The sequence below is a fragment of the Mesoplodon mirus genome (assembly GCF_964341445.2).
Source record: "Mesoplodon mirus genome assembly, chromosome: 6".
Lineage (NCBI taxonomy): Eukaryota > Metazoa > Chordata > Mammalia > Artiodactyla > Ziphiidae > Mesoplodon > Mesoplodon mirus.
In genome coordinates this window covers 85,979,838-86,002,462 of record NC_138982.1, presented here as the reverse complement: position 1 = coordinate 86,002,462, position 22,625 = coordinate 85,979,838, and the positions used below count along the sequence as shown (strand labels likewise).

Here is a 22,625-nt window from a genome sequence, read left to right as displayed (position 1 = left end):
TAGGCCCTTGAATGTTGTTTCCAACATCTGCCGTAGTGGTTACAGATACACGATAGTAATAATAGATGGCATTATTTCTTCCCACAATCTCAAAAGATTGCCTATGTTGAAATTAGAAGTAATAGAGCTCAAGGAATATATTTTGATACATTAAACATAATTGGCATCAATGTTATTTGATGATTAAATGTATAATATCTATGTTACAGGAAAACATATGAATTCAGGCTTTCTCTAGAAATTCTAGGATATAGATATTGCCCTTGGGTTTTTGGTAAAGAATTAAAAGGATTTTGTTAGTTATTTGGCATTGCTATAATCCCTGAGGATTCTGCAAAATGCTAGAAATTACTTAAGCAATGGAAATGAATGAAACATAGGTTTTCAAGAAAATTGCAAATTTCTGGTTTTGCCAGATAACCTAGGAATTGTATATGTGATTTGAAAGTTTGGAGCAAAGAATCAAATGGCCAATGCTGACTGTAGTAACACTGTAAATAATATCTAGTGATTGCATAAGCTAACCGAAATGGCTTATACAACATGAAAAAATATATATAAAAGGGTTGATTTCTAATTTAAGAATAACTTTTGCATGTACACATTTGTTCAACTGCTAGTGTTTATTGTTCTTGATGTAGGGTGAACTATTACTATGTAAGCAATGTATGATTTCTGTGCTTGCGATAGTCACATGGCCATGTAAATGGAAATATTTAGGTTTTCTTTTCAGCGCTATGCAACTTCTCATGCTTATTAGATTCTCACTGGCTAAGGACCTTAGGATGAATGTACTAGTTTATTCTTTTGTAAAAGTTTAATAAAGTGTATTTTCCATTGAAAAATGTAGTTTGTTAAAATACAGTTCTAAAGTGGCCTCCAAGACAAGTCAGCTCTAATATCCATTATCAACTTTTAGACCTAAGGAAGGCACCCTTGGGACTGAAAAAAGGCTGGAACTAGTGGCATTCAAAGAATGTCAACATCAGTCCTTCCTTTGCCGGCAAGGATCACTAGTTAGCCGTCAGCCAGATGCTGCTTCCACACACCTTGCCAGACCCTGGGGCAACGCATTTGCTCAGGGTCCGAACTTGGCTCCTATGTGGCAGCATGACTAGCTGCTACTCAAGCTTGGGCAAGTTCATGAACACATCCACTGATAATTTCTATATTTATAGAAAGCCAGAACATGTGTAGATAATCACACAATTGGATATTTATAAAGTGCCAGATTTTATGAATACGGGAATTTGTTAATTAGCACAAGGACTAATCATTAAAATTCAAAAATAGATAAATAAACAGGAATACCATTTATTTGTTCACATTTCAGGGGAAAGTATGCAGCTGCTATCCTTTTGATGAATGTAGGCTTCTGGAGAAAAATATGAAGAAGGAAACTATCCACAAGTTTTGAAATCGTAATGAGTAAAATCCAATAAATTACTATATAGTCTTTACATTAAAAATAATCATAGTGATTTTCCCCTTAAAGAAAAAAAGCTTAAACCAGCATGTGCTTAGCATTTGAATTACACTGTCTTGCATTCCACTGTTTTGGTCCTTTTCAAGGAGCCATAGCTGATTTTCATCGGATAGGAGTTTAAAAGCACACACATGTCACTCAGTACCAAACTGTTTTAGCTACAGGGCATGGCAAAGCATGAAATAACTGCTTTAGAGCACTTCCTCATGTGGGTGTGTTAGATAACTGTCTGCTCCAACAATAAAACGAAACACACTGTGACCTGACCAAGACTCCAGGGCTTTCAATAGGCAGATTTCATGTGCTGATAGGAAAAGCCCACCATAACCAGCAAGGCTGGTTAATGAATTCTTCTGGCACTCTATAGCCCTCCTGTGATGCAAGCCTTTCAGCTTTCCAAATCCCTATATAGCAGAATACACTGGTTTTGAGTTTACTTATGCACATTTTATAATGTCCTGCTGTATTTAGATTGTGACAGTCCCTCCCAGAAAAGGCTAAGATTATTTTTCATACTAAAAATATTTTAAATCTACTGAAGGCTAAGAATTATAATGCAAAAGAAAACATATACACATTCTAAAAATCAAGCCAACCATAAAAATGACTAAATGTTTATTTACTCTTTTATTCTTTCTAGAAGGTTAAAGGAAATTTTCATCTTCTCTTAAAAACCTCTCTGTTTTTTGTTTGCTTCTAATTAACATAAACATGCTTAATGTGAAATTTTAAGATGTCATATCCACAAAGAATCTGTGATTTTTTTATCCACCCATGTATGAGAATATGTACATAAACATACATAAATGCACACAGATATCTCCTCACATACATGTGTACAGAAAAAAAAATTATTGGTCAAGAGATACATTAAAGATTTCTTTTGAAAAAAGGGTAGAATTTTAGGTAGTTCTCATAATATTAATATAGAAAATGACAGGTGCATGAGACATGCACATTTTTGACATATTAGTTTTAAAACAAATGTTTGGGTCAAGAGTATGAAATGGAGAAAATCACATTTGAAACACCATATATTGCATACCATATGAACAAACACTTTCAACAGATTCCCCCCACAGTTCCCCTTTAGACCTTCAGGGTTAAAAAAAATCCCTGACAGGCTCTGACTGAGTATACTTAGCATCTGTACTACTCTTGGTCAAAGCTGGCCTTCCAGTTTAGGTAATATAAGTAAATTAAAAGTTTAGGTAATATAAGCAAATTAAAAGTCTCTGAATAAATTTTTTAAAAGAAAGGAAAAAAAGACTTTTAGCAGCAAAAGTTCACCACCTTCTTGGAATAATGGATTTTTAATAAACATTTTACTAGGTTTGAACCTTGAGAATGTGTTTGGGAATCTGCTCTGGCGTCCCAGGTGGGTTAAGAATATTGCTTTATGGACTTCTTTGTGTTGTCAGAGAGGCCTAATGGAATTTAAAAAAAGAAAGAAAGAAAAAAAAGAAAGTCTGCCACTTCTATTAAATAAATAATTTATTATGAAAAGGTGATTGTTATTATCAAAGATCTCTATAGATTAGCATCCATTTTCTATCACTGCTTAATGTGTATGCTGAAAACATTTGCGTATCCTACCACCTGACTTAATTTTTATCAAAGGAACAACAGTTTTACTTTTGGACAAATCGAAATAAAACTCCACTAAGGAGACCATTTCAAATGGACCTATTTAACTACTTCTTTGAATTTTGAAGAACACTGTTCTGGGAAAACTCTTCAACAATGTCACCTAGTTGTGAATGCAACTTTTTTTCCCCATCATACAAAAGAAAAATAAATAATAAAGGAAAAAGAAAGCACCTCAAAACTATGTTTGAAATAACAAGTGCATTATTTATAGTTCTCGAAATGTTAAATGAATACTTACAGTTGTTGCATAAGATGGCCTGATACACTTCATAGCTTCCACTTTGTAAAAAGACGGCCAGCCCCCCACTTCTCCCTCCCCAAGCATAAATAAACAGTAACATACTGAAAGGAAACTGTCCTAGGATAAAAACTGCTTGTTAAGAAAGTTTGCAATCTTACTAACCAGTGATATCCCTACAAATGTAAAAGTCCATCTGCAAAATACAAGTTACAAAACAGAGTAGCTTATTCCTTTCAGAATACCCCCCACATGTAGTATAGAAGAGTATGTAATAATAAAAATAATTACTAGATTTTTACCCACCCTCAGTGACAACCCCTCACCTTATGGTCAATGTCATCCAAAAAACATACTGGCAAAAATTATTCAACCTGCTTCGAGGATTTAAACTATAAATATGGACTTTAAACTTCAATGTAAAACAAAGAACAAGAGTCTCACTTTAGTAATACCCACGCTGTCACTGCAGCTAAAACTCATTGGCACATTACTAACAAAACCCAGTTAGCAATAAATAAGGACAACATGATATATAGACAGACAGATGGAACTGCATAAACAGACAAGAAAAGCAAAGAGACTGACAAACATACGAGGGGTCTGTTTTAAAAGAGTGAAAGATACTGATTTATTTGGGACTTCAGTAAGAAAAATAGGTTTGTTTGTAATTATTTTTAAAGTAATTAAACTAAATCACAAGGGCACACCCTTAAATAAGTAGGAAGAAAATTAGTAGAGGATAGGCCTCCTATAGATGTTCTAAATTTTAAGCTAGCAATACCTCTGTCAAACTTAAATCTAGAAATTAAAATTCAAGGGAGAAAGAATAAAAGCACTGGGGGCTAAAGGACATGATAGGTAGAGGGGGGATTGAGGAAGCAGGATTTTTTTTTTTGAAAGTTGTCTGCCCTACCTTCTTCCCCAGCGCTGAGTTTCTCTTCTCATAATCGGTGTCTCCCTGGAAGTACAGTGTGAGTGGTAATGACTGCCTGCCTCCCTAATGAGTCCATTTTCCTGCTCTTGATGTTGTGTATATACACACACTGCAACCTACCTTACAAACCACAGAGACGGGAAGAGAGAGAGAGAGCAAGGCAGGGGGTGGGGGGCAGAGAGGGAGAGAGAGACAGAGACAGAGCAAGCGAGTGAGAGAGAGAGAGAGAGAGAGAGAGAGAGAGAAGAGGAGAGAGAGAGAGAAAGAAAAACAGAAGGAAACAGAGAGAGAAAGGCACAGACAAAGCCCTCCTACCAGACAGCAGACAGCCTTGCTTCCCCTATCCAGCAAAATGCAACTCGTCTAATGCAGCAACAGGTTCAGTATTGCCAGACTAACAGAGTGAAAAAGGTATATTCTCTATATCATTACTGCTTGCAAATAAACAGTTTAAGAGCAGCTGGCTCCACCTTCTTTATTTATGCTCCATTATGAGGAATGTATTGTTTCAGTTCTGGCACACAGTACATGTAATTATCATAAATACATTTTTTGCATATTAGCAGGAAATAGTGAAATACATAGCTTATTTGTGCAATCTTTTAAATTTATTTTTTTAATGTGAAAAGAGTGTCAACAAATCTGCTCTGACAAAAGCCTAGTAATGATTTTAAAGTCAGAGCAGTCTTAAAGGAGGCTCTGAAAAAAACAGACTCCATACAATAAGAAAACTGATCTCAGACAAAACTGATAACTGCAAAGAAGAAATCATTGCTCAGTAAATAAATCAAGACCATAAGCAACATTGCAGACAAAATCAGAATTAAGTTTAATTAAGTAACTAATAGATTGGTACTCTAGAAGAAGGCAGATTGGTTTCTTATTTGAAGCATCTCTGTAAAAAAACACCACAATGCAATGTACTCTGTGTGAACAGGTGCAATGCATATAGTACATAGTGTTACAACAATAGAAATAAATCCCACAAGGAGCTTCCATCACAAGCAGGACAAGATTTCATAGAATATGGATCTGAAACCACAGCAGAACTCCCTTGTTCTTTTATTAGGAGGAAAAAATAAAAATAATCAATGCTTCCTTAAAAGAAAAAAAAACTGTTTTTCTTTGTCTAATGCCTCTAACCGTTTTTTGTCTACGTGCTAGAACCAAAATAATGCTGATATTGCACTCCTTACCCCATCACGTGTTTCCCCACCCCTTCCCCCATGCCTTTTCTTATTTCATAAGTGATACATTTGCAGCTATGGAATTACAAAGATCAGAAAACAGAACTAGTTTCAAGCCCTTCTCCTTGTCCCCCAATTTTTTTAAACTAGACTCTGCCTGTCTACCTAGACAGCCACCTTCCTCAAAATATTTCTATACGGTTTGGCTGTGTGTCATTTAGATGGGACTTAGAAACATTACAATACAGGTTAAATATTCTAAAGAAAATTTACATAAAAATGAAAAAATGACTGATTCTGACCCGTTCAAACCCTGCATTTGGGCACCAATAATTAAGTACATTCATTGTAGAATCATCCTTTTTACATGGTTTAGTGTTTTACCATGCTTCAAAAATTAGGATGTGTTCCTTTGCATAAACAAAACTACTTCAGTATATAAGTATCAATTCCTTTGTTTAAAAGTCAGTTTTCGATTAATAAAATGAATAACTTAATTACTTCAATATACAACTTATAGATTAACTATATCTTCATCTGATTCACAAAAATCTTTTAGAATGTCAGTTAAATCTTGGGTCATGTTCAGAATCGAGATCAATATTGTTTTAGCTATTATAAGAGTAAATAACCCATAGCACAGAAATTAAAACGTGATGTCTGGCCACACATGTACACTGTCCTGGGAAAATTCTAGCAAGAAACCAAAACTCCAGACCCTCCACTCTCACTGTAAACCACCAATTCTAATTCTCTGGTACTGCAGTAGTGTTATACCCCTCTCAAGGGTGGTTGCTTAATAAAGAGGGGGCAGACACACGTGAAAGGGGAGGTTACAGCCCCCTACTTTTGGTCACATGTCCTGAGAAAAACCTTTCTAAGACTCACTTAGTGTGCCTAAGGTACCAGCATGCATCTCACCCCTTACTGCTCAGTCAGGCAGTTCTGTTTTTCTACTATTGCCCTATTGTTTCTCTGAAGCTTTGTTCAAATGTATGAAGAAAAATGCCACTTAAAAAAGCACACAAGCTGCACAGTTTGACAGACTGATTTGGATTATATATTAGTATGTCCTGACTTTTTAAAATAGGGTTCTAGGTATTATTGTTTTCTCTAGTTTGCTTTAACACAAGAATAAGAAGACAGTATTTGATTTCTACTAGCAGGAGTCAAAAGGAATGTAAAGGACCATGAGGGCTATTCACCTTTTCTAAAGAAAAACCAGTTAGTTGAATTTAAAAAAGAAAAACAAATATTTTGGCTTAGTGAAAAATGCACAACATCCCAACACTTTCTCCATATCTGCATACTTTACTAGATTCCAAGCACAGTAAGTGACATATTCTTAGTACTTTCTGGAGTTCAAGATACACTTTCCCTGTTAGAACTGGAGATCCACGTATTAAATTAACCATAGCACCACATGAAACAATAATCCTAACTATCAGTCTCTGAAGTTATAAAGTTATTAAATTAAGTTGTTTCATATGTTGATATGCCATGGGGCAATTTCATCCTGTAGAAACATCCTAAAGTGGGAGTTAAGAACTGGTTTTGGTCCTACTGTCACCACGAGTAGTTTGTGTAACCTAGGCAAGTCATGTAGCCATCCTCAGCTTCATATAATAAATTAAATTAAATTTGAAAGGAAGGAATTGAACTGGTTATCATAATAATGATTATGATAGCCAATGCTTAAGTCCTTACTATGTGCCAGGAACTCCTCTAAGTACTTTGCATAAATTAACTCATTAAATCCTAATAATGATTCTAAGAGGTAGGGATTGTTTTTAGTTTCATTTTCCCGGTGAAGAAACAGAGAGGTTAAGTGATTTGCCCAAGATCACACAGCACAGAAGTAATGAGATTTGAATCCAGCCTGTCTGGTTTAGAGATCATATGCTTAATCCCTACACCATATTGTCTCCCAATATCTAATTCTAGCTCAGGCCTCATCTAGGCATAAGAATCTGCGCTTATGAGTGAAATCCAACACATCCTGATGATTCCTCCTAACTTGTTTACTAATATAGCAAATTTGCTCTTCTAATTTACACCCAGAACTCTCAATACATTTGGTTTAAGAGTCTATGTAAAAGTTTACATAATCCACTCAATCGCCTGTTTCCAAATGTCCATAAATATGTGCAAACATTTGCTTGAAGTGGAAAATAACTTGTAACCAATAAGGCTATCAATTCATAAAGGCTACTTGCACTATATGTAGTTCCCATACATTATTCTCCTGAATACCCTGTGTTTAAAAAAGAAAACAAAAAAAAAACAAAAAAACTACACAGTTCTTAAAGGTTCCCTAGTTCAAATATCAAATACGAATGCAAGTAATTATTTAAAGAACTAAATAAATAATAAATAAAATACAATTTAAAAAATTCTTGTTTTCCATAGCCTGAGAAAGGCATGGAAGAAAACAAGGATTTAATTATAAATGATTTGTAAGAGATGCTGAATAATATCATCCTATGATTTTTACACAGTTGGTTTTAATGTTAAATTTTTTAGAGATATATTCTGAAGACTTTTATACTAATGTCTCATTCTGCAAGAAAATTTATCTGCTCTGATCTTTGTGCATTAATTAAACATGTATTTTGTGCCCACTATGTGCCATACACTATACTTGAGGGTGAAAATAAAACATATGGTGTAGTTTCTGCTTGTGAAGACCTTCACAGGCTGGTGGGGGGCAGGCATGTGAACAATATTAGCCAAAGCAAATAATCTTGCCACTATTTAATGTAATATCCCATGTAATGCAGTGCCTTAAACTTCCTGTACTTCCAACAAAAAGCTAAAAATGAAATTAAACAAAATAAATATAAATACCTAAATTTAAAATGTGGCTTATGAAAGGTGTGTGTGCCTATGTGTGTGTGTGTGTGTGTAGCAGGAGGAGGTACTGGGGTTAGATTGGAAATAGTTTTTTCTCTAACAGTGTGGTTTATAGACCCATTGAGTTAATTTTGTCCACTATCCCCCAGGTGCCTAGTAAAGTGTCTTCTACAAATACACAGCACATGTACTTCTTAAATGATTGTGGAAATCCATGATACCTATTGCCCTGGAGCATAAAATTTCATTAATTTTAGGGTTACAGTGTACTTTGATCAGAGATTGTTGACTTGGCAAATGAATACTTCCACATGTACATAAAGGGTGATACTTTTTTAATTTTGAAAAGAAAGTCAACTAAATTCGAAACAATTTACCCCTATCCCAAGTATACTTTTGCCAAGTCCTTTCTCAGGCATCATTAATGTTTTTATATTATGTGAGGCTAAACAGGAAAAAATGTTGGGACAGTTTAAGATTGTTCACAAGAACATTCCCAAAAGATACTTTTATTGCACAGATTAAAAAGAAAAATAAGGGAGAGGAGTGAAAATAAGAGTCATGTTGCAATGATGGACAGAACAAGACTTTTAGCCCTAGTACGTGGGTAGAAAAGCAAAGTCTGGATTAGTGGGTCAAAATGACTAAGTGTCACTAAGTACTGAGGCCACCATCATAAAGTCAATTCTATCTGGCCTAATTAGATAATGATCCTTAATCCTTAATCTTGGTCATCTGTCTTAAAATTGTATCTCATCAGTACCAAGAGATTATAGATAAACCATAGTTTACTAGTGGTAGGTCAGTAGTATGACCCTTATATGGGAAGAGATGCATATCTAATGTCAATTCTAGTCAACAAATATTTAATTTTAAAACAAAAACAAAGCATTCCATGTAAACTACATCACTGGGAGTACCTTTATTATACACTTTGCAGTGCTGTAGACATCTATCCTTTAACACAACTCCCTTCTCCACCAGACTGAAGGAACCTCCCAGAACAGAGGTTCTACTTATTAAGTTTTGTCAGCCTAACACCTTGCAGAACACCTGGAATATGGGTGAAGCTCAATAAAGTTTTCTTGAATGAATGAATAAACAAATGAATGAATGATTGAACAAATGAACATACAAAGCAATATATGGGATTTATAAATCTTGGCTTATTAAAAACTTTAATAAATTTGAGTTGCAAGGATGATATAAACAACCTGTAAATAGCATTTTAACACATATTAAATCACATATAGAACGTTTTCTTACTTTAAGATCTTGGAAAAAACAAAAATGGTTACAGTAGACAAAAAAAAATAATACTCTTCAACTTTTCTGTGTCTGAAAAATTTCAAAATAAAATGTTGAATAAAAAAGGTATTGTCCTATAGCTAGCAGAATTTTAACTCATCTCTGAGAAAAAAATTCAGCTTCCCTTTACATTTTGTTATCCATTTTTTCTTTCACATCTACAACATAAGTGTTCAAGTATAAGTCTGAAATTGGCCTTAGAGTGCCTCATAGGAATAGAACCATATCCTTTGAGAAAAATACCTTTTAAGCTGGTTAGGGTCAAAGAGTGGGACCTGAATAATTCTTCTTGTGTGTTTAAAGTGTGCTTCAAAAGAAATTAATAATAATTTGAAGGTAGGGGAGCATAGAAATGAGATGAGAGGAGGAAGAGAGGAGAATTACAGGAAGGAGGGGGGCAGTGAGAAATTCCCCAATGTCAAGGTGGCCACAGATTTTTTTAAAAAGAGTGACACCTAATATTAAATTCTAAGAGGTTTGCATTTTTTGTGATGCAAATATTCTTCTTCTCTCCAAACGTGGAAAGCTTGGTATATTCTACAACCTCATTTAATAGTATAATAAGGAATAAAAAGATGGAAAAATAAAGTACTGCCATACATTCACTCCTATGCTGTAGCCTTTGCAAACATAGAAGCTTCTTAATTGAGACAGAAAATACTCCAGGAGTTGCACGGAGTGACCAGTGGCACTTTGAATAGTGGCCAGTAAATGGTGAATAGTGAATAGTAAAAAGTCAAAAGTATCTTTAACATAGAATGACTCAGATATGGACATGAGTCAATCACCTTTTTTTCCATAGACACACAGGAGAAATACGGCCATGTGGAAAAGAGGCACAGAGATTAATGTCTGAATTACAAGCTTATTATGACTATTACTGTTGTTACTACCTCTATAAACTGATATTAAATGTTATGAATATCTTCAGAAATTTAGGGGAGGAGAGTTCTTTTGTGACACAATCAATAATTTTGAATCAAAGAATTAAAAAACATAAAAATGTCATTCTCAATATCTCCCTGGCTCTAGAAAAATGTATTAGGTATATATACTACATTAACTTTTTCTGCTCCCTGCTCAATCTTCTCTCCTAGACAATCTAGAACAGCGTTAGCAACCGTCTTTAAAGTTTCAACCCTTACATAATAATTTATCCATATGTACACATTATATTCAATGCACAAGGAAAAAGAAACGAACTACAGAGTGCATTCTATAGGAAAAATAAAAGTTACATGGAAGATATAAAAGAGGCATCTTAATTGCTATAGATGTTGCTTGTCCAGCAGGTTAGTGAGATCCCCACTGTCCTGCTTGGTGACTCTACATGCAAAAACTGTCTCCGTATTCTTGCTACTATTAGTAAGGATCCATTCTTATAATAAAAGTTATCACTATTATAATGTGTCAGGAACTGTGCTTGGTGTTACATACACTAACTCATTTAATCCTCCTAACAGCATTATAAGAAAAGTAATATTAATGTTTTCATTTATAGATGAGGAAACTGAGGCCCAAAGTCTTGCAGCTAATAAGTGGTAGAAGTCAGGCCTAAACTCAATCCAAGTGGAATTTTTAAGGGATAAAGGGAGGAGCTTGACAAAATTACTCCAAAAATTTTTTAGAATAATGAACTGGTGATATTAGGAAGAAATTTTCAGAAAAAACTAATGATGAGAAACAAGTTTGAGTATATATATTCCCCAATAATAATTTCAATATTCATTTACATATATTTGAGAAAAAGTATACCTGTCTCAAAATAAAATTTAAAGAAAGCATAATGAATAAAAGCAGAATATAAATAAATAACTTTCAAAAGTGATGAAACATACCAGGAACCAGTTTGATTAAAGAGTTGGAAACATTAATAACAATCTTCCAGTAATATTGAAGCCAGATATTAATAATAGAGTCAGCATGAAAAGAGCCTGCTAACTCCTCTGAGGCAACAGGCCACAGGGACAATTCAAAACAGGTAGAAACAGTATCTCTTATTTTTAAGAAAGCTCATTTAACCCCGATAAGATATAGGCTTACAAACATAACCTTTTAAATATATAAGGTCATATCAAGCTTTTGGAAGAGAACCTACATAAAATCTCAATCTTCTTCATTTCTATTAATAACAAATACAGGAAAACCTCATTAATCAGAGTATATACAAATCAGAAGGTATAATGTATCAGATACGTCCACAGGATTCTTGTGAAATAGAAATTTTGAAATGAATTTCATTAAATTAAATTTTATTTTGATAATTATGTTAGGTGTTTCAAAATTATCAAATTAAATTCTACTTTATGTTGAAAATCTATAAATTTAGGATTATCACTAAATTAAATGTGGTGTTCTCCTCTATTTCAAACTGATGACATTTTACCACTTAAAATGTAACACTAACTGGACCTTCCACAACTCAGATAATACTCCCAGCATCATTTAAACCTATGTAGAATATGAACATAAAAAAACAAGTGTCTCATCAGGAAACAGTTTTATTAGTAATCAATAAGAGAAGAACACTGCCCATAATTAAATCTGTATTAATTATGAAAAGGGTTATTAAAGAAATAAATCATCATTGTGGATTTCATTTTAGAAATTTAATGATCTGGGACTCCAATACACACTTCTTATGAAATCATATCTAAAAGTTTGTAACTGAAATAAACTGCAAAGCACTCTAAGCTAATATTTTAATAAAATCCATGTGGTTTTTGCCTAAAATAAACTTCTTTAACTACACTCCCTCCACCAACAAATGCATTTAATTCAATATGCCACTCAATAATTACTTTGTGCTGTAGCAGTTTAACTGAATGTTTACAATATATTTTACAACAAAATAATAAATATTATAAAATATTTATGTTATAAAATAAAATGTTAGATATAATTTTAAAAAATTCTGGTTTTCCAGGTGCTACATTTTAACTATACTATTATTTTTAAAGTTAGATTAATAAGTGTATAGAAATAAAGAATAAATCCGAGCAGTTTTTAGGCAGTGGTGGGTGATACACAAAATATTTACAGCTGGAAAGGCATGGGCATAGACCAATAAGAAATGTTACTGTAACTAGTAATCAAAACAGATACTGGTTGTAAATAAATGATATATTGCCAGTGTGTGTTTCCTGAATAACAACCCTTGTTTTAGATAACAGACCAGAATCCATTTTCTAAAACAAGCTAATAAAATGTGGAGGGAGATGTAGTTTTACTAATGATCTACTACCCCTATACTCTAGGTCAATGGATTCCCCAATTTTTAAAAATTATACATCCCATCAGTAAAAATATTTTGAACTCTACGTAGATGATTTGTCTGTTGGTTCTCAACTCCATTCCCACCTCCTCCGTGTGCTCTTATGTGGTGGAACCTGAAAACTACATTTCCCAGGTTGCTTTACCAGGATGGGATGCACTGGCAGAAGATCAAAGAGAATTTTTTTTTCCTTCTGTTTGTGGCACCAGCAGTCTCAGCAATGGTGCTTCAACAGCTTCTGTAGCACAGAGCTCTTTGGGATCTGGCTCTCAGGACTGCTGACTGCAGCAGTAGTACCACAGGTGCAGAACAGAAGCAGCCATCACAGGTGACTGGAAGCTCTACCAGCCAGGGCAAATACAACAGCATTGGAGGAACTGTGGACTCCTGGGCTCTTGCTGTGTCAGTAGGAGTGTGGTCACCTGGCTTCCTGGACATGGTGATTCTAACATTTACAGCAGAAGCAGTGCTCCAGCTGCCTCAGCAGCACAGTGCTTATAAGCTCTGGGTAACAAAACTTTCCCTTGCTTTCTACAGGTATTTATTGCTAAAAAACACTGCCACCATCTTTTCCTTCCACCAGACTTTTCAACACTTTTGCAACCAATTCCCTGGATTAAAGTCCCTCTGTTTTGAGTCATATCTGTTTTTCTGACTAGGCACTGATTAAATATAAGCCCACACTCGAATATATACAATTATTTATAAATTATAGACATACTACTACATTATAGATATTATAGAACATATGAAGTAATAGTGGTTTTAAAGAATGAGGTAAACAAGAAATAAACAATATTTTAAATAAATTTTAACTTTGTATTTATCAACAACTTTCAAATATTTTTGTTCTCACTAAAAAACACAATTTTTAGAGTAATGTGATGAAATATTTGTTATTCTTTGTATCTTGGCTTGGTTTTACACTTTGTGAAGCCGTCATTTGAAAATCTGGTACTACTTTCAGGTTATTATGATGCTTAGCTGTAATGGTTGTCATGGAGGGGGGAAAAGCCTCACAAAATAGTAGATCCAAATGGAAGAAGAGCACCATTAGCTGTGCTTATTCAATCACAGTACTCAATTTTTAATCCCAACCACCAATTGTGTACAAGATTTTGTTGAAATTTGGCTAGTAAATTTTCATCTTCCCAGATGTCAACCGGTCATTCTTAAAAACTAAGAGGTACCTGTAGCATTTTTATTTTTTTAACAAAAGAATTTTTAAAATCTATTTAAAGATTTCATTTGGAGGATTGTAAAACAAGTTATAAAATTCTGTTTCAAGTTTTAAAAAATATTCAGATACAGTTTTTGTGCAGTTTTTAAATTATACAGAAACTGGAGTTTTACAATTACATTGGTTTTGGCAACAAAATCACATTATTTGGAAATAACAACAAACATTCAGTATGAAAATGTCCTCTCCATACTATGGATCTTTCAAAAAGCAGTTATCTTCTCACTCATTGTTAGTATAATTACTTAAAAAAAAAAAGATCAAGTATGTTTCTTTTTTTTCCCAGAAATATTTGTTAGAGAGCACCTGTCATCACAGAAAAGGGTGGCAAAATTAGAACTCTTGTCATTTTGTAAAATAAAAATGCATAACTGCAACAAATTTCATATCGCTTCTCAATGATCTCCCACTGAATAGCAGTGAACCTCAAGTGGTACAAACAAAATTCATGGCCACTTTCCATCATACTACAAAGTATCATAAAGATTCCACTTCCATATTTGATTCTGTTTTCTACTACATTTTAAATATTTTATTAAAAAAACAAAAACAAATTAATCACATCAATGACATCCTGCAGCACTTGTGTATCCTTTCACTTGAACTGATTTGCTAAAATAGCTTGCTTATAAATTATGAGCGAATGAATGTCATGAGCAGAAGTAGCTCTGTAATCTTACCCAGAAATCTTTTTTCCATTCCAACCACATCAACCACTCCAACACTACAAAACTACGTTAACATAGTTTTTTCAGAATACATTATTTTACTTAGAGGGCATTTTGATTCTCGGAAGGTATCTTTTCCAGTAATCCTTTTAGTGATCCATAAAAACGCAGTTCTTCATATTACTGAAATTGAGCCTAACAAATACCATTGGTTGAAATATTAGAAATACTTATACTTTCATTTAACAACACAGTGAACCTCTCACACTATATAATTTATTCAAACACATTTCTTCAAATCTTCAGTGTTTTCTATGCATTGTCTAACAGCATTTGCTGACAAATAAATGTTATATCGTTTGTTGTAATATTATTTTTCATGCAATGTTTCAGTCATTTTTCTCAAGGCATGCCATACACTAAGGATGAGGTTCATCCTTAATGAGAGTGAATATAAATCCACATTTCAAATAGACTTCTTGATCATTATTTTTGGTTGACTTAGTGTCAAATATGATTAAATCATCATTTAAAAAAATTTTGTAATATAGCTGACAACGGATTCATACTATGTATGAGATATTCTTGTTCAAATGTGCTTATTAGTATTTATCCTTATTCTGCTATTTTTTTCCACAGTCGGTTTGTTTCATGAGTTGATTTATTTAGCACTAGACAATGTAATCTGTGACTTATAACAAGGCACAGAAAATTCAGTACCCCCAAATCTTAAAGCAAATCAACTCCCTCTCTCCCCTCAGGATACTTTATATAACTTATAATGTGTGTAAATGATACTTTGACATTACCAGCAACAATCTGCATATTAGTAAATCTTAATTTCTTAGATTTTTTTTTTTTTTTGCGTGACACAGGCCTCTCACTGTTGTGGCCTCTCCCGTTGCGGAGCACAGGCTCCGGACGCGCAGGCTCAGCGGCCATGGCTCACGGGCCCAGCCGCTCCGCGGCATGTGGGATCTTCCCAGACCAGGGCACAAACCCGTGTCCCCTGCATCAGCAGGTGGACTCTCAACCACTGCACCACCAGGGAAGCCTCTAGATTTTTTTAAATAAAAATATATATAAAAGTTTTGATATCTTCTCAAATATTTGTTGTATTTCCTAGAGTGCATGTACACTATTTTTGAGACCACTGTACTACAGCATGGGCCTTGGACTCATATCTGAATAACACATATTGGCTATGTATTTTTAAGCAAGTTACTTTTCCATGTCTGGTATACCTCATCTATAAAATAAGAATAGCTATTTCACAGAGTTGTTTTGATAATTATATTAGATTGATAATAACAGATAATATTTGTTGAGCACCTACAAAGTGCAAGGTACTATTCAAAGCACATTGAATGTATTAATTTTTAAGTACAGTGTCTACACATTATGAACACTTGCTAAAAACTAGCTTTCTTCCCAGGGAGAGAATGAGATTAATTGTACAAAATCAGGAATATTTTTTAGTGCAGAGTTGGTTGTTTACATGCTTATCTATTTCACAAAATTACAAGGCTTCTGATGGCAAAGTCATGTTGTAGCCATCCCTATATCTTCACAGAGTGCAAAGTACAATGCTTCAAAGTATTAAGTGCTCAAAAATTAAATAAATGGTGTTGAATGAATGTATATAGGGTACCATCATCAATTTCTGCCTATTGTTTATAAAACTTCTGACAATTCCATTATTGACAGGAATGATCAATTAACTGCACAAGCAATGCAAAACATGCTATTATTTTTATACATATTCCATTATACCTTTTCAGGAAGGAAAACACTCTCCAGAGCTTTTGAAAATACTATAACCCTTAATTTTTTGTACTAACAGATGGAATGTAAGGTATGAAAAATCCAAAGATAATTTCTATTTGGATTTTGAAATGTACTTCCATATTTACATTTGATATGCCTAATGTTCTATAAAAGCAAATGTATTTCCAACAAAATAAGCTACACTGAAAAGCTGACTTAGAAGGAAGATGAGTATGATCTTTCCTCTTTACTAGACTCATCTGTGTAACCTACACCACTTTGATTACTCAAACTACATGGAACTTGCCTTTTCTCAGACCCTCTCCAGAGGATAAGAAATGTTTAAATGTTGGTTTCCAGTGGGATACTTTGTACATAAAGTAGGCAATTCTCATCAATGAATTTAAAATCATGATTGCCTAGGTATTATAAAATACCAATTGAAATATATTATGAAATATACCATTTCCTTCACCAAAATTAAGAATTTTGAGTTTTACAAAATATTCATTTGTGAAATGCATTATAAACCATTAACGTTCTTCATGACTCTTTTTCAAATAAGTGATCTGAGATAGAGAAAAACTAGCGGGTGATATACAATATTTAGTTACTTAATCACATCTGAAATTTCACAGTTTTCAACTCATAGTGCTGTTTAAAAAAAAGTAAACCATTTTGAAATATTTAGAGACAGTAAAAGGAGGAATAATAAATATAAGGTGTCACTGTATCTTAATGAGAACTTGAAAGATTAGCTTTTCACCTTACTTTCAATTATCCATGTATAGTACACTCCATCTCTATGTGTGCAGGAAGCAGAGTGTTTTTGTAGAAAAAACATGAGCTTTAAAGTCAAACAAACCTGAATCAAATGTCCACATTCACTAGCTTTCTCATTTTCCATGACTTCAGTTTCCTCATTAGGAAAAATGGGGCATACATAGTCAATGAAAACAGATATAAAGTGTTTGACCTATAGCAATAATTCATTAAATGATAATACATTTCCTTCTTTTATTCCTAAACCAGAGGTCCTCAATTTTTTTTGTATTATGGATCTCTTCAAACTAGTAATGATTCACATCAACAATTTATATTTTGCCTATCATATAACAGCTTAAGACTTTCTTCACATAATTACTGAATTTAATCCTCCCTGCCACACTACAAAGTAATTTGACATTATCCTAATTTTTCACAGAAATAAATTGAGCTTCAGAGACAGTAAATAATTTGCACCAGATCTTGTAAGAAGTAAGTTACAAAATTGAACTTTCACCTACCATTCCAATAAGCCTGGTTCCCCAGCTACTAAAAAAAAAAAAAAAGTCCTAACCAGATCTAACAAACAGAATGTTTTATATTAAGAAAGTGATATATATAATGATAATAAATATTATTAAACTATTTACCTAGGCCCAAAGTGAAGTACATATCAATATGAAGGACATATTCACATTATTATTACTAGTGGTTCTAGTATCTGAGAATTTGGTTGGTGACGCGAAATATTTTTGTAATACATTCCTAGAAAATAGCTTTTTATGAAAAAAAACTGAATCAAGGAAGACATACCCATAAAAAAAAGTTGTAATAGCTAGTATGGTCATTCAAGGTGGGGAATGACTTTCAAATAAAATTTAGAGTGCTATTTTATACTCTTCATTAATACACTAAGTTTCCTCAGTAATCAGTTTATTTCTTCCCAAGTGATATTATAAGATGAATAAGTTCTGGGGATCTAATGTACAGTGTGCTAATTATAGTTAATAATACTGTATTGTATAATTGTAATTTGCTAAGAGAGTATATCTTAAGTGTTCTCACTACAAAGGAGATCTTAAGTGTTCTCACTATGTGAGGTGATAGATGTGTTAATTAACTTGATTATGGTAATCATTTCACAATGTATAGGTTTATTAAATTATCACATTGTATATCCTTTAAAAAATCATGCTATGCAACCTAAATATATTCAATTTTTGTCAATCATACCTCAGTAAAGCTTTGAAAAAAATTTTAAATAATAAAAAGCACACATAATCTTAAAAAAAGCAGTTGTCCTTAAGTACTGGAATCATACACTTTGCTTCTGAATACTTTTCTGTATTTTTCATACTTTCTAAATAGTACATACATTATTTTTATAGTTATAAAAATATCTTAATAAAATAATTGCTATTCATAAAAAATAATGTTGGAAAAATAGGTATGTCTAAAATATTGGGTGGTCCATTAAAACAAGATCACCATTTCATCTAACCAATTCTGAAAGAATAGCTGATTAAGAACTTAGATGATCACAAGACTCTCAGGATCACACTTAAAGAATCATTTCTTTGAGCTCTTAGTTTCTCTTGTATCTGTTTCTTACTAATTAGGAGGAAATAGAACATAAAAGTTAAAGGTGTGTGGGTTCTAAATTCCGACTGCTTAAGTTCAAATCTTGACCCTACTACTTCAGACAAATTCCTTAATATCATTAAACATTTTGCCTTCTTTAAAATGATAAAATAAAAGTACCTATAGCACAAGGGCTTTTGTGCTGATTAAATGAGATAATCCAAGTATTGGTAACAACTAGCATTTATCAAGCATTTTACCATATGACAGACACTATGTTAAACATTTTACATATATTATCTCATTTAATCAGCACAAAACCCTATAAGTACTATCATTAAACTTTTTTTTTTTTTCTTGAAATACAGAATTTTATTTAGAAACTGTTTAAAGTAGCAAAAAACCCTGTCAAGACAGACCAGGTGGAAAATGGGTTCCCAATAAAATGGAATTTTAGGGCAACAAAAGTCTAAAAGGCCACAAAAGAGAAATAGCACCACTGTTATTTGAACAATGGCTAGTTACTTGCATTTTTTGGCATTGTTAATCACTGAATCTGGGTTTTCCTCTGAATTCCACACAGAGCATGCACTACACACCAATTTTATCATAAAATACCTGCTTGCTACACACATTTTAGGACAAGCTACCACCAGAAACAAATCAATACAAATACATCAGGGGCAGAACAATCTCAGTAGTGGGTAACACATTTTGCAGAATTCTGCCGAACAAAGGAACTGAATAGGCTGTGGGCAAAGCAAATGAGGGAGTTAAGGAATGAAATATTTTAAATATTAATAATTAACTCAGACATGGTACTGTATTTTCTGCAAAAGAAAATTAACATTTAGTAACACGCTAACATTTTTATCTCCAAAGAGATTAGTGCACTGGCAAAGTATTCCGATAACAGTGGAGGGCTGTGGACAGCAGGTACCGAAAACACCCAGCCTTGCAGATCCCAAGGTAGCAGTGGCCTTCCTTCACTGATCACTCCCTTTGCCAGAGGTCCAGAAAGAACTTGCAGCATGATCACCTGCCTGCTGAACTTCCACTCTAAGCAGCAAACTTTAAGGAGCCAAAGAGGGGTCCCCAGTGGGCAAGGGGAGCAGAGAAGAGCAACATGTTAAATGTAAACTTAAAAGACAGTAAAATGGGACACAACCCCCATTCAAATCCCAGAGATGCGGGCAAGTCCCCAAAAGTAGTTGTTAGATTTAAAAACTGGACACACCTCACTTCTAAAAAAAACAACAACACCACAACAACACAACACAGTACATAGAAATATCAGGGATAACTGGAAAAATCACCAGAAAAACGTCCTCTGAAAATCAAGCTCTTCCACTCAACACATCTCAGGGCTGAAACACACCCTCTACTCATCCAGGCAACAATGCCTCTTGCTTCTTATTGGGATGCAACTGGTCAAGGACACTAAATGGCTTTACAAAGCAACTTTTCAAACTTTCCTTTTGGGCCAAGGTCTGGGCCTATGAGGATCAGGCAGCCCCGTGAGGGCTGGGAACAGCAGGTCCCAAAGGTTCCAGGTTCTGGCCTTCCTTCCCAGACGCAATGTCAAACACACAGAAGCTCCTGTCATGTTACATTTTACATTTTGAAATATGGAAGCATCTTTTAAGTACTCTTAAGGCATTTATTTATTAAAATGTTCTCTGTCAAGACTTCACATTAGCTTAAAATTCAAACCAGTCTTTACACTTCTCTACTGAGGTCTCCCCCTTCTCCAGCCATCAGTGCTACCAGCATCCACACAGTGAGCCCCATGGTCAGCCTCTTTGTTCCCTGGGTGAACCAACTAGATGTTAATACTGCTCTGCTACAAGGTAAAAGCTCCTAACTCAAACTTATTGGAAAAGGAGTGAAACTTCTGCAAAGTGCACTTTAAGAAGAGGTACTTTTTGCTTATGAAAAGAAACCAGTGAGTCCTCTAAGAATAATAAAAGGGAATATTTTACAGTTAAGCACATGATTTGGAGTGAAGAATTCGGATGATGCTCAGCTGGTCCAGGCTGTTAATACTCTTCTTGTTCCTCCTGCGGGCCCCCTTCATCAGGTATCACGAAGCCTTCATCTGTGGCATAGAGAATGTCCACAATCCTCTGCAATACCGGGTTGTTTTCCCCCTCGTTCTCCTGGCAAATCAATTCAATGTTCCTTAGCTTCCCAAAGTAGAAGTCTCTCTCTTTCTCCAAGTCTTCGACGGTAAGTTTCAGTACGTTGACCTGCTGCATCAATTCGGCTGCTTCGTCATCCCCGTTCCCCACACCAGGATTCTCCCGCACCACGCCCGGGCCAGCCTTAGGGGTTGCAGTAGTTCTGTGTGTTGCAATGGGCCTCTGTGGAGCTGCACTGCTAGAGCTGAGAGGTTTCTTCGGTTTGTTCAGAGCTGGAGCAACAAGGGAGGGGGCCACCGCAGTTTCTTGACCTTGTCTGGCAGCTACAGGGTCATAGTCTTTCCCATCATAGTTTGCATCAAAAAACTTCTTGAACCACTGAACGAATTCAAACTTGTCCTGAAACTTTCCTTTTACTAATTTGTCCACAGGAATTATTTTGTCAACACCCATCCTCTTAAAACCTGCTTGTAGTATTTTGAAGTTCTGGATGTACTCGTGTTCTAGCTTAGCTTGGAATTTCACTTTCTTCAAGGCAATGGAGCCAGGGAACAGCATGTCCATAAACTGACAATAGGCAGCCCCTGAGCACAACTGTTCAATCTTTGTCAGATTCAACTGCAGAGACTCATTGATCCAGGCCAGCATGTCATGTCGACTGAGGTTATCACTGGTGACCGACGTTGAGTACACATTCACTGCCATCTTCCGGCTCCGGTTCCGTCTTCGTCTCGTTCAAACCGCCTGACCCCGCCCGCCCGCCCGCGCAATGACCTCACACGCACCCCCCCCGTTACGCGCCGACGTAAAGCTCATTAAACTTTTTACAGGTGAGAAACATGAGGTCCACGGTCCCACAACTAGTACACCAGAACCAAGATTTAAATCCAGTAGACTAATTCTAGAGTACAAACCCTCAAACGCTAAACTCAATAAGCTCAGGCACATAGTAAGCACTTAATAAACCTTAGTTTGTGTTTTTGAGCTTATTTCTGCTTTAACTATCAACCTCTTATTTAACAGTTCTAAATGGAATGAAGTAGTTCCCAAATATTTCAATTTCATGAGTCCTTGCTTTTACCCTACTCAATACCATCATACTAAAAGAGATTATTGAGTGAGAGAGAAAGGGAGAAAAGAGGGGGTGCGGTGAGAGTGAGAGAGAGGACACTAAATTGTGAATTACTTATTTAGGGTTACAAATAAGGCCCAGATTTGTATATGGCATTTAACTAACAAAATTCAATAGGAAGGCTTTCAGTTTCTGGTTCCACACATAAGGAGCTTGGAAGTCACCACTCTCTCCCAACAAGTTAAAAGCTGAACAGATAGAAAAATCATCAATTCCTCTCTTAGGTCCATAAGATTGAAGAGACAGACAAGTGAATATAAGGAGTCACAGCTTCCTGGAACAGAAACTCACGAGTGGAAATTGTCACAGGAACTAGGGCCAGGGTAGGAAAACCTGAACAATAATTGACCAATTTCTAGAGGCTCACTGTGAACAACTCTGAGAGTTAAAAAATCCAC

At 34.7% G+C, this 22,625-nt stretch overlaps 2 protein-coding genes across 8 annotated transcripts in view; both read right to left on the bottom strand.

The window, feature by feature from the left end:
- Window positions 1-22,625, bottom strand: part of ZBTB20 (zinc finger and BTB domain containing 20) — an 825,027-nt gene that overhangs the window by 774,560 nt on the left and 27,842 nt on the right. For 3 of the 7 annotated variants that reach the window (XM_082624261.1, XM_082624269.1, XM_082624271.1), the window contains exon 1: window positions 4,291-4,409. The exons of 3 other annotated variants lie outside the window; for them this stretch is intronic. The gene's annotated coding sequence lies outside the window, so the exon portion shown is untranslated. Of the gene's footprint in view, window positions 1-4,290; window positions 4,419-22,625 lie in introns of those variants that run through there. One more of the 7 variants, XM_082624274.1, reaches the window with a different exon arrangement.
- Window positions 19,298-21,840, bottom strand: LOC309806750 (microtubule-associated protein RP/EB family member 1-like). The gene has a single exon (XM_082625713.1). The coding sequence runs from the start codon at window positions 21,798-21,800 to the stop codon at window positions 20,994-20,996; it is 807 nt and encodes a 268-aa protein (XP_082481839.1). The 5' UTR covers window positions 21,801-21,840; the 3' UTR covers window positions 19,298-20,993.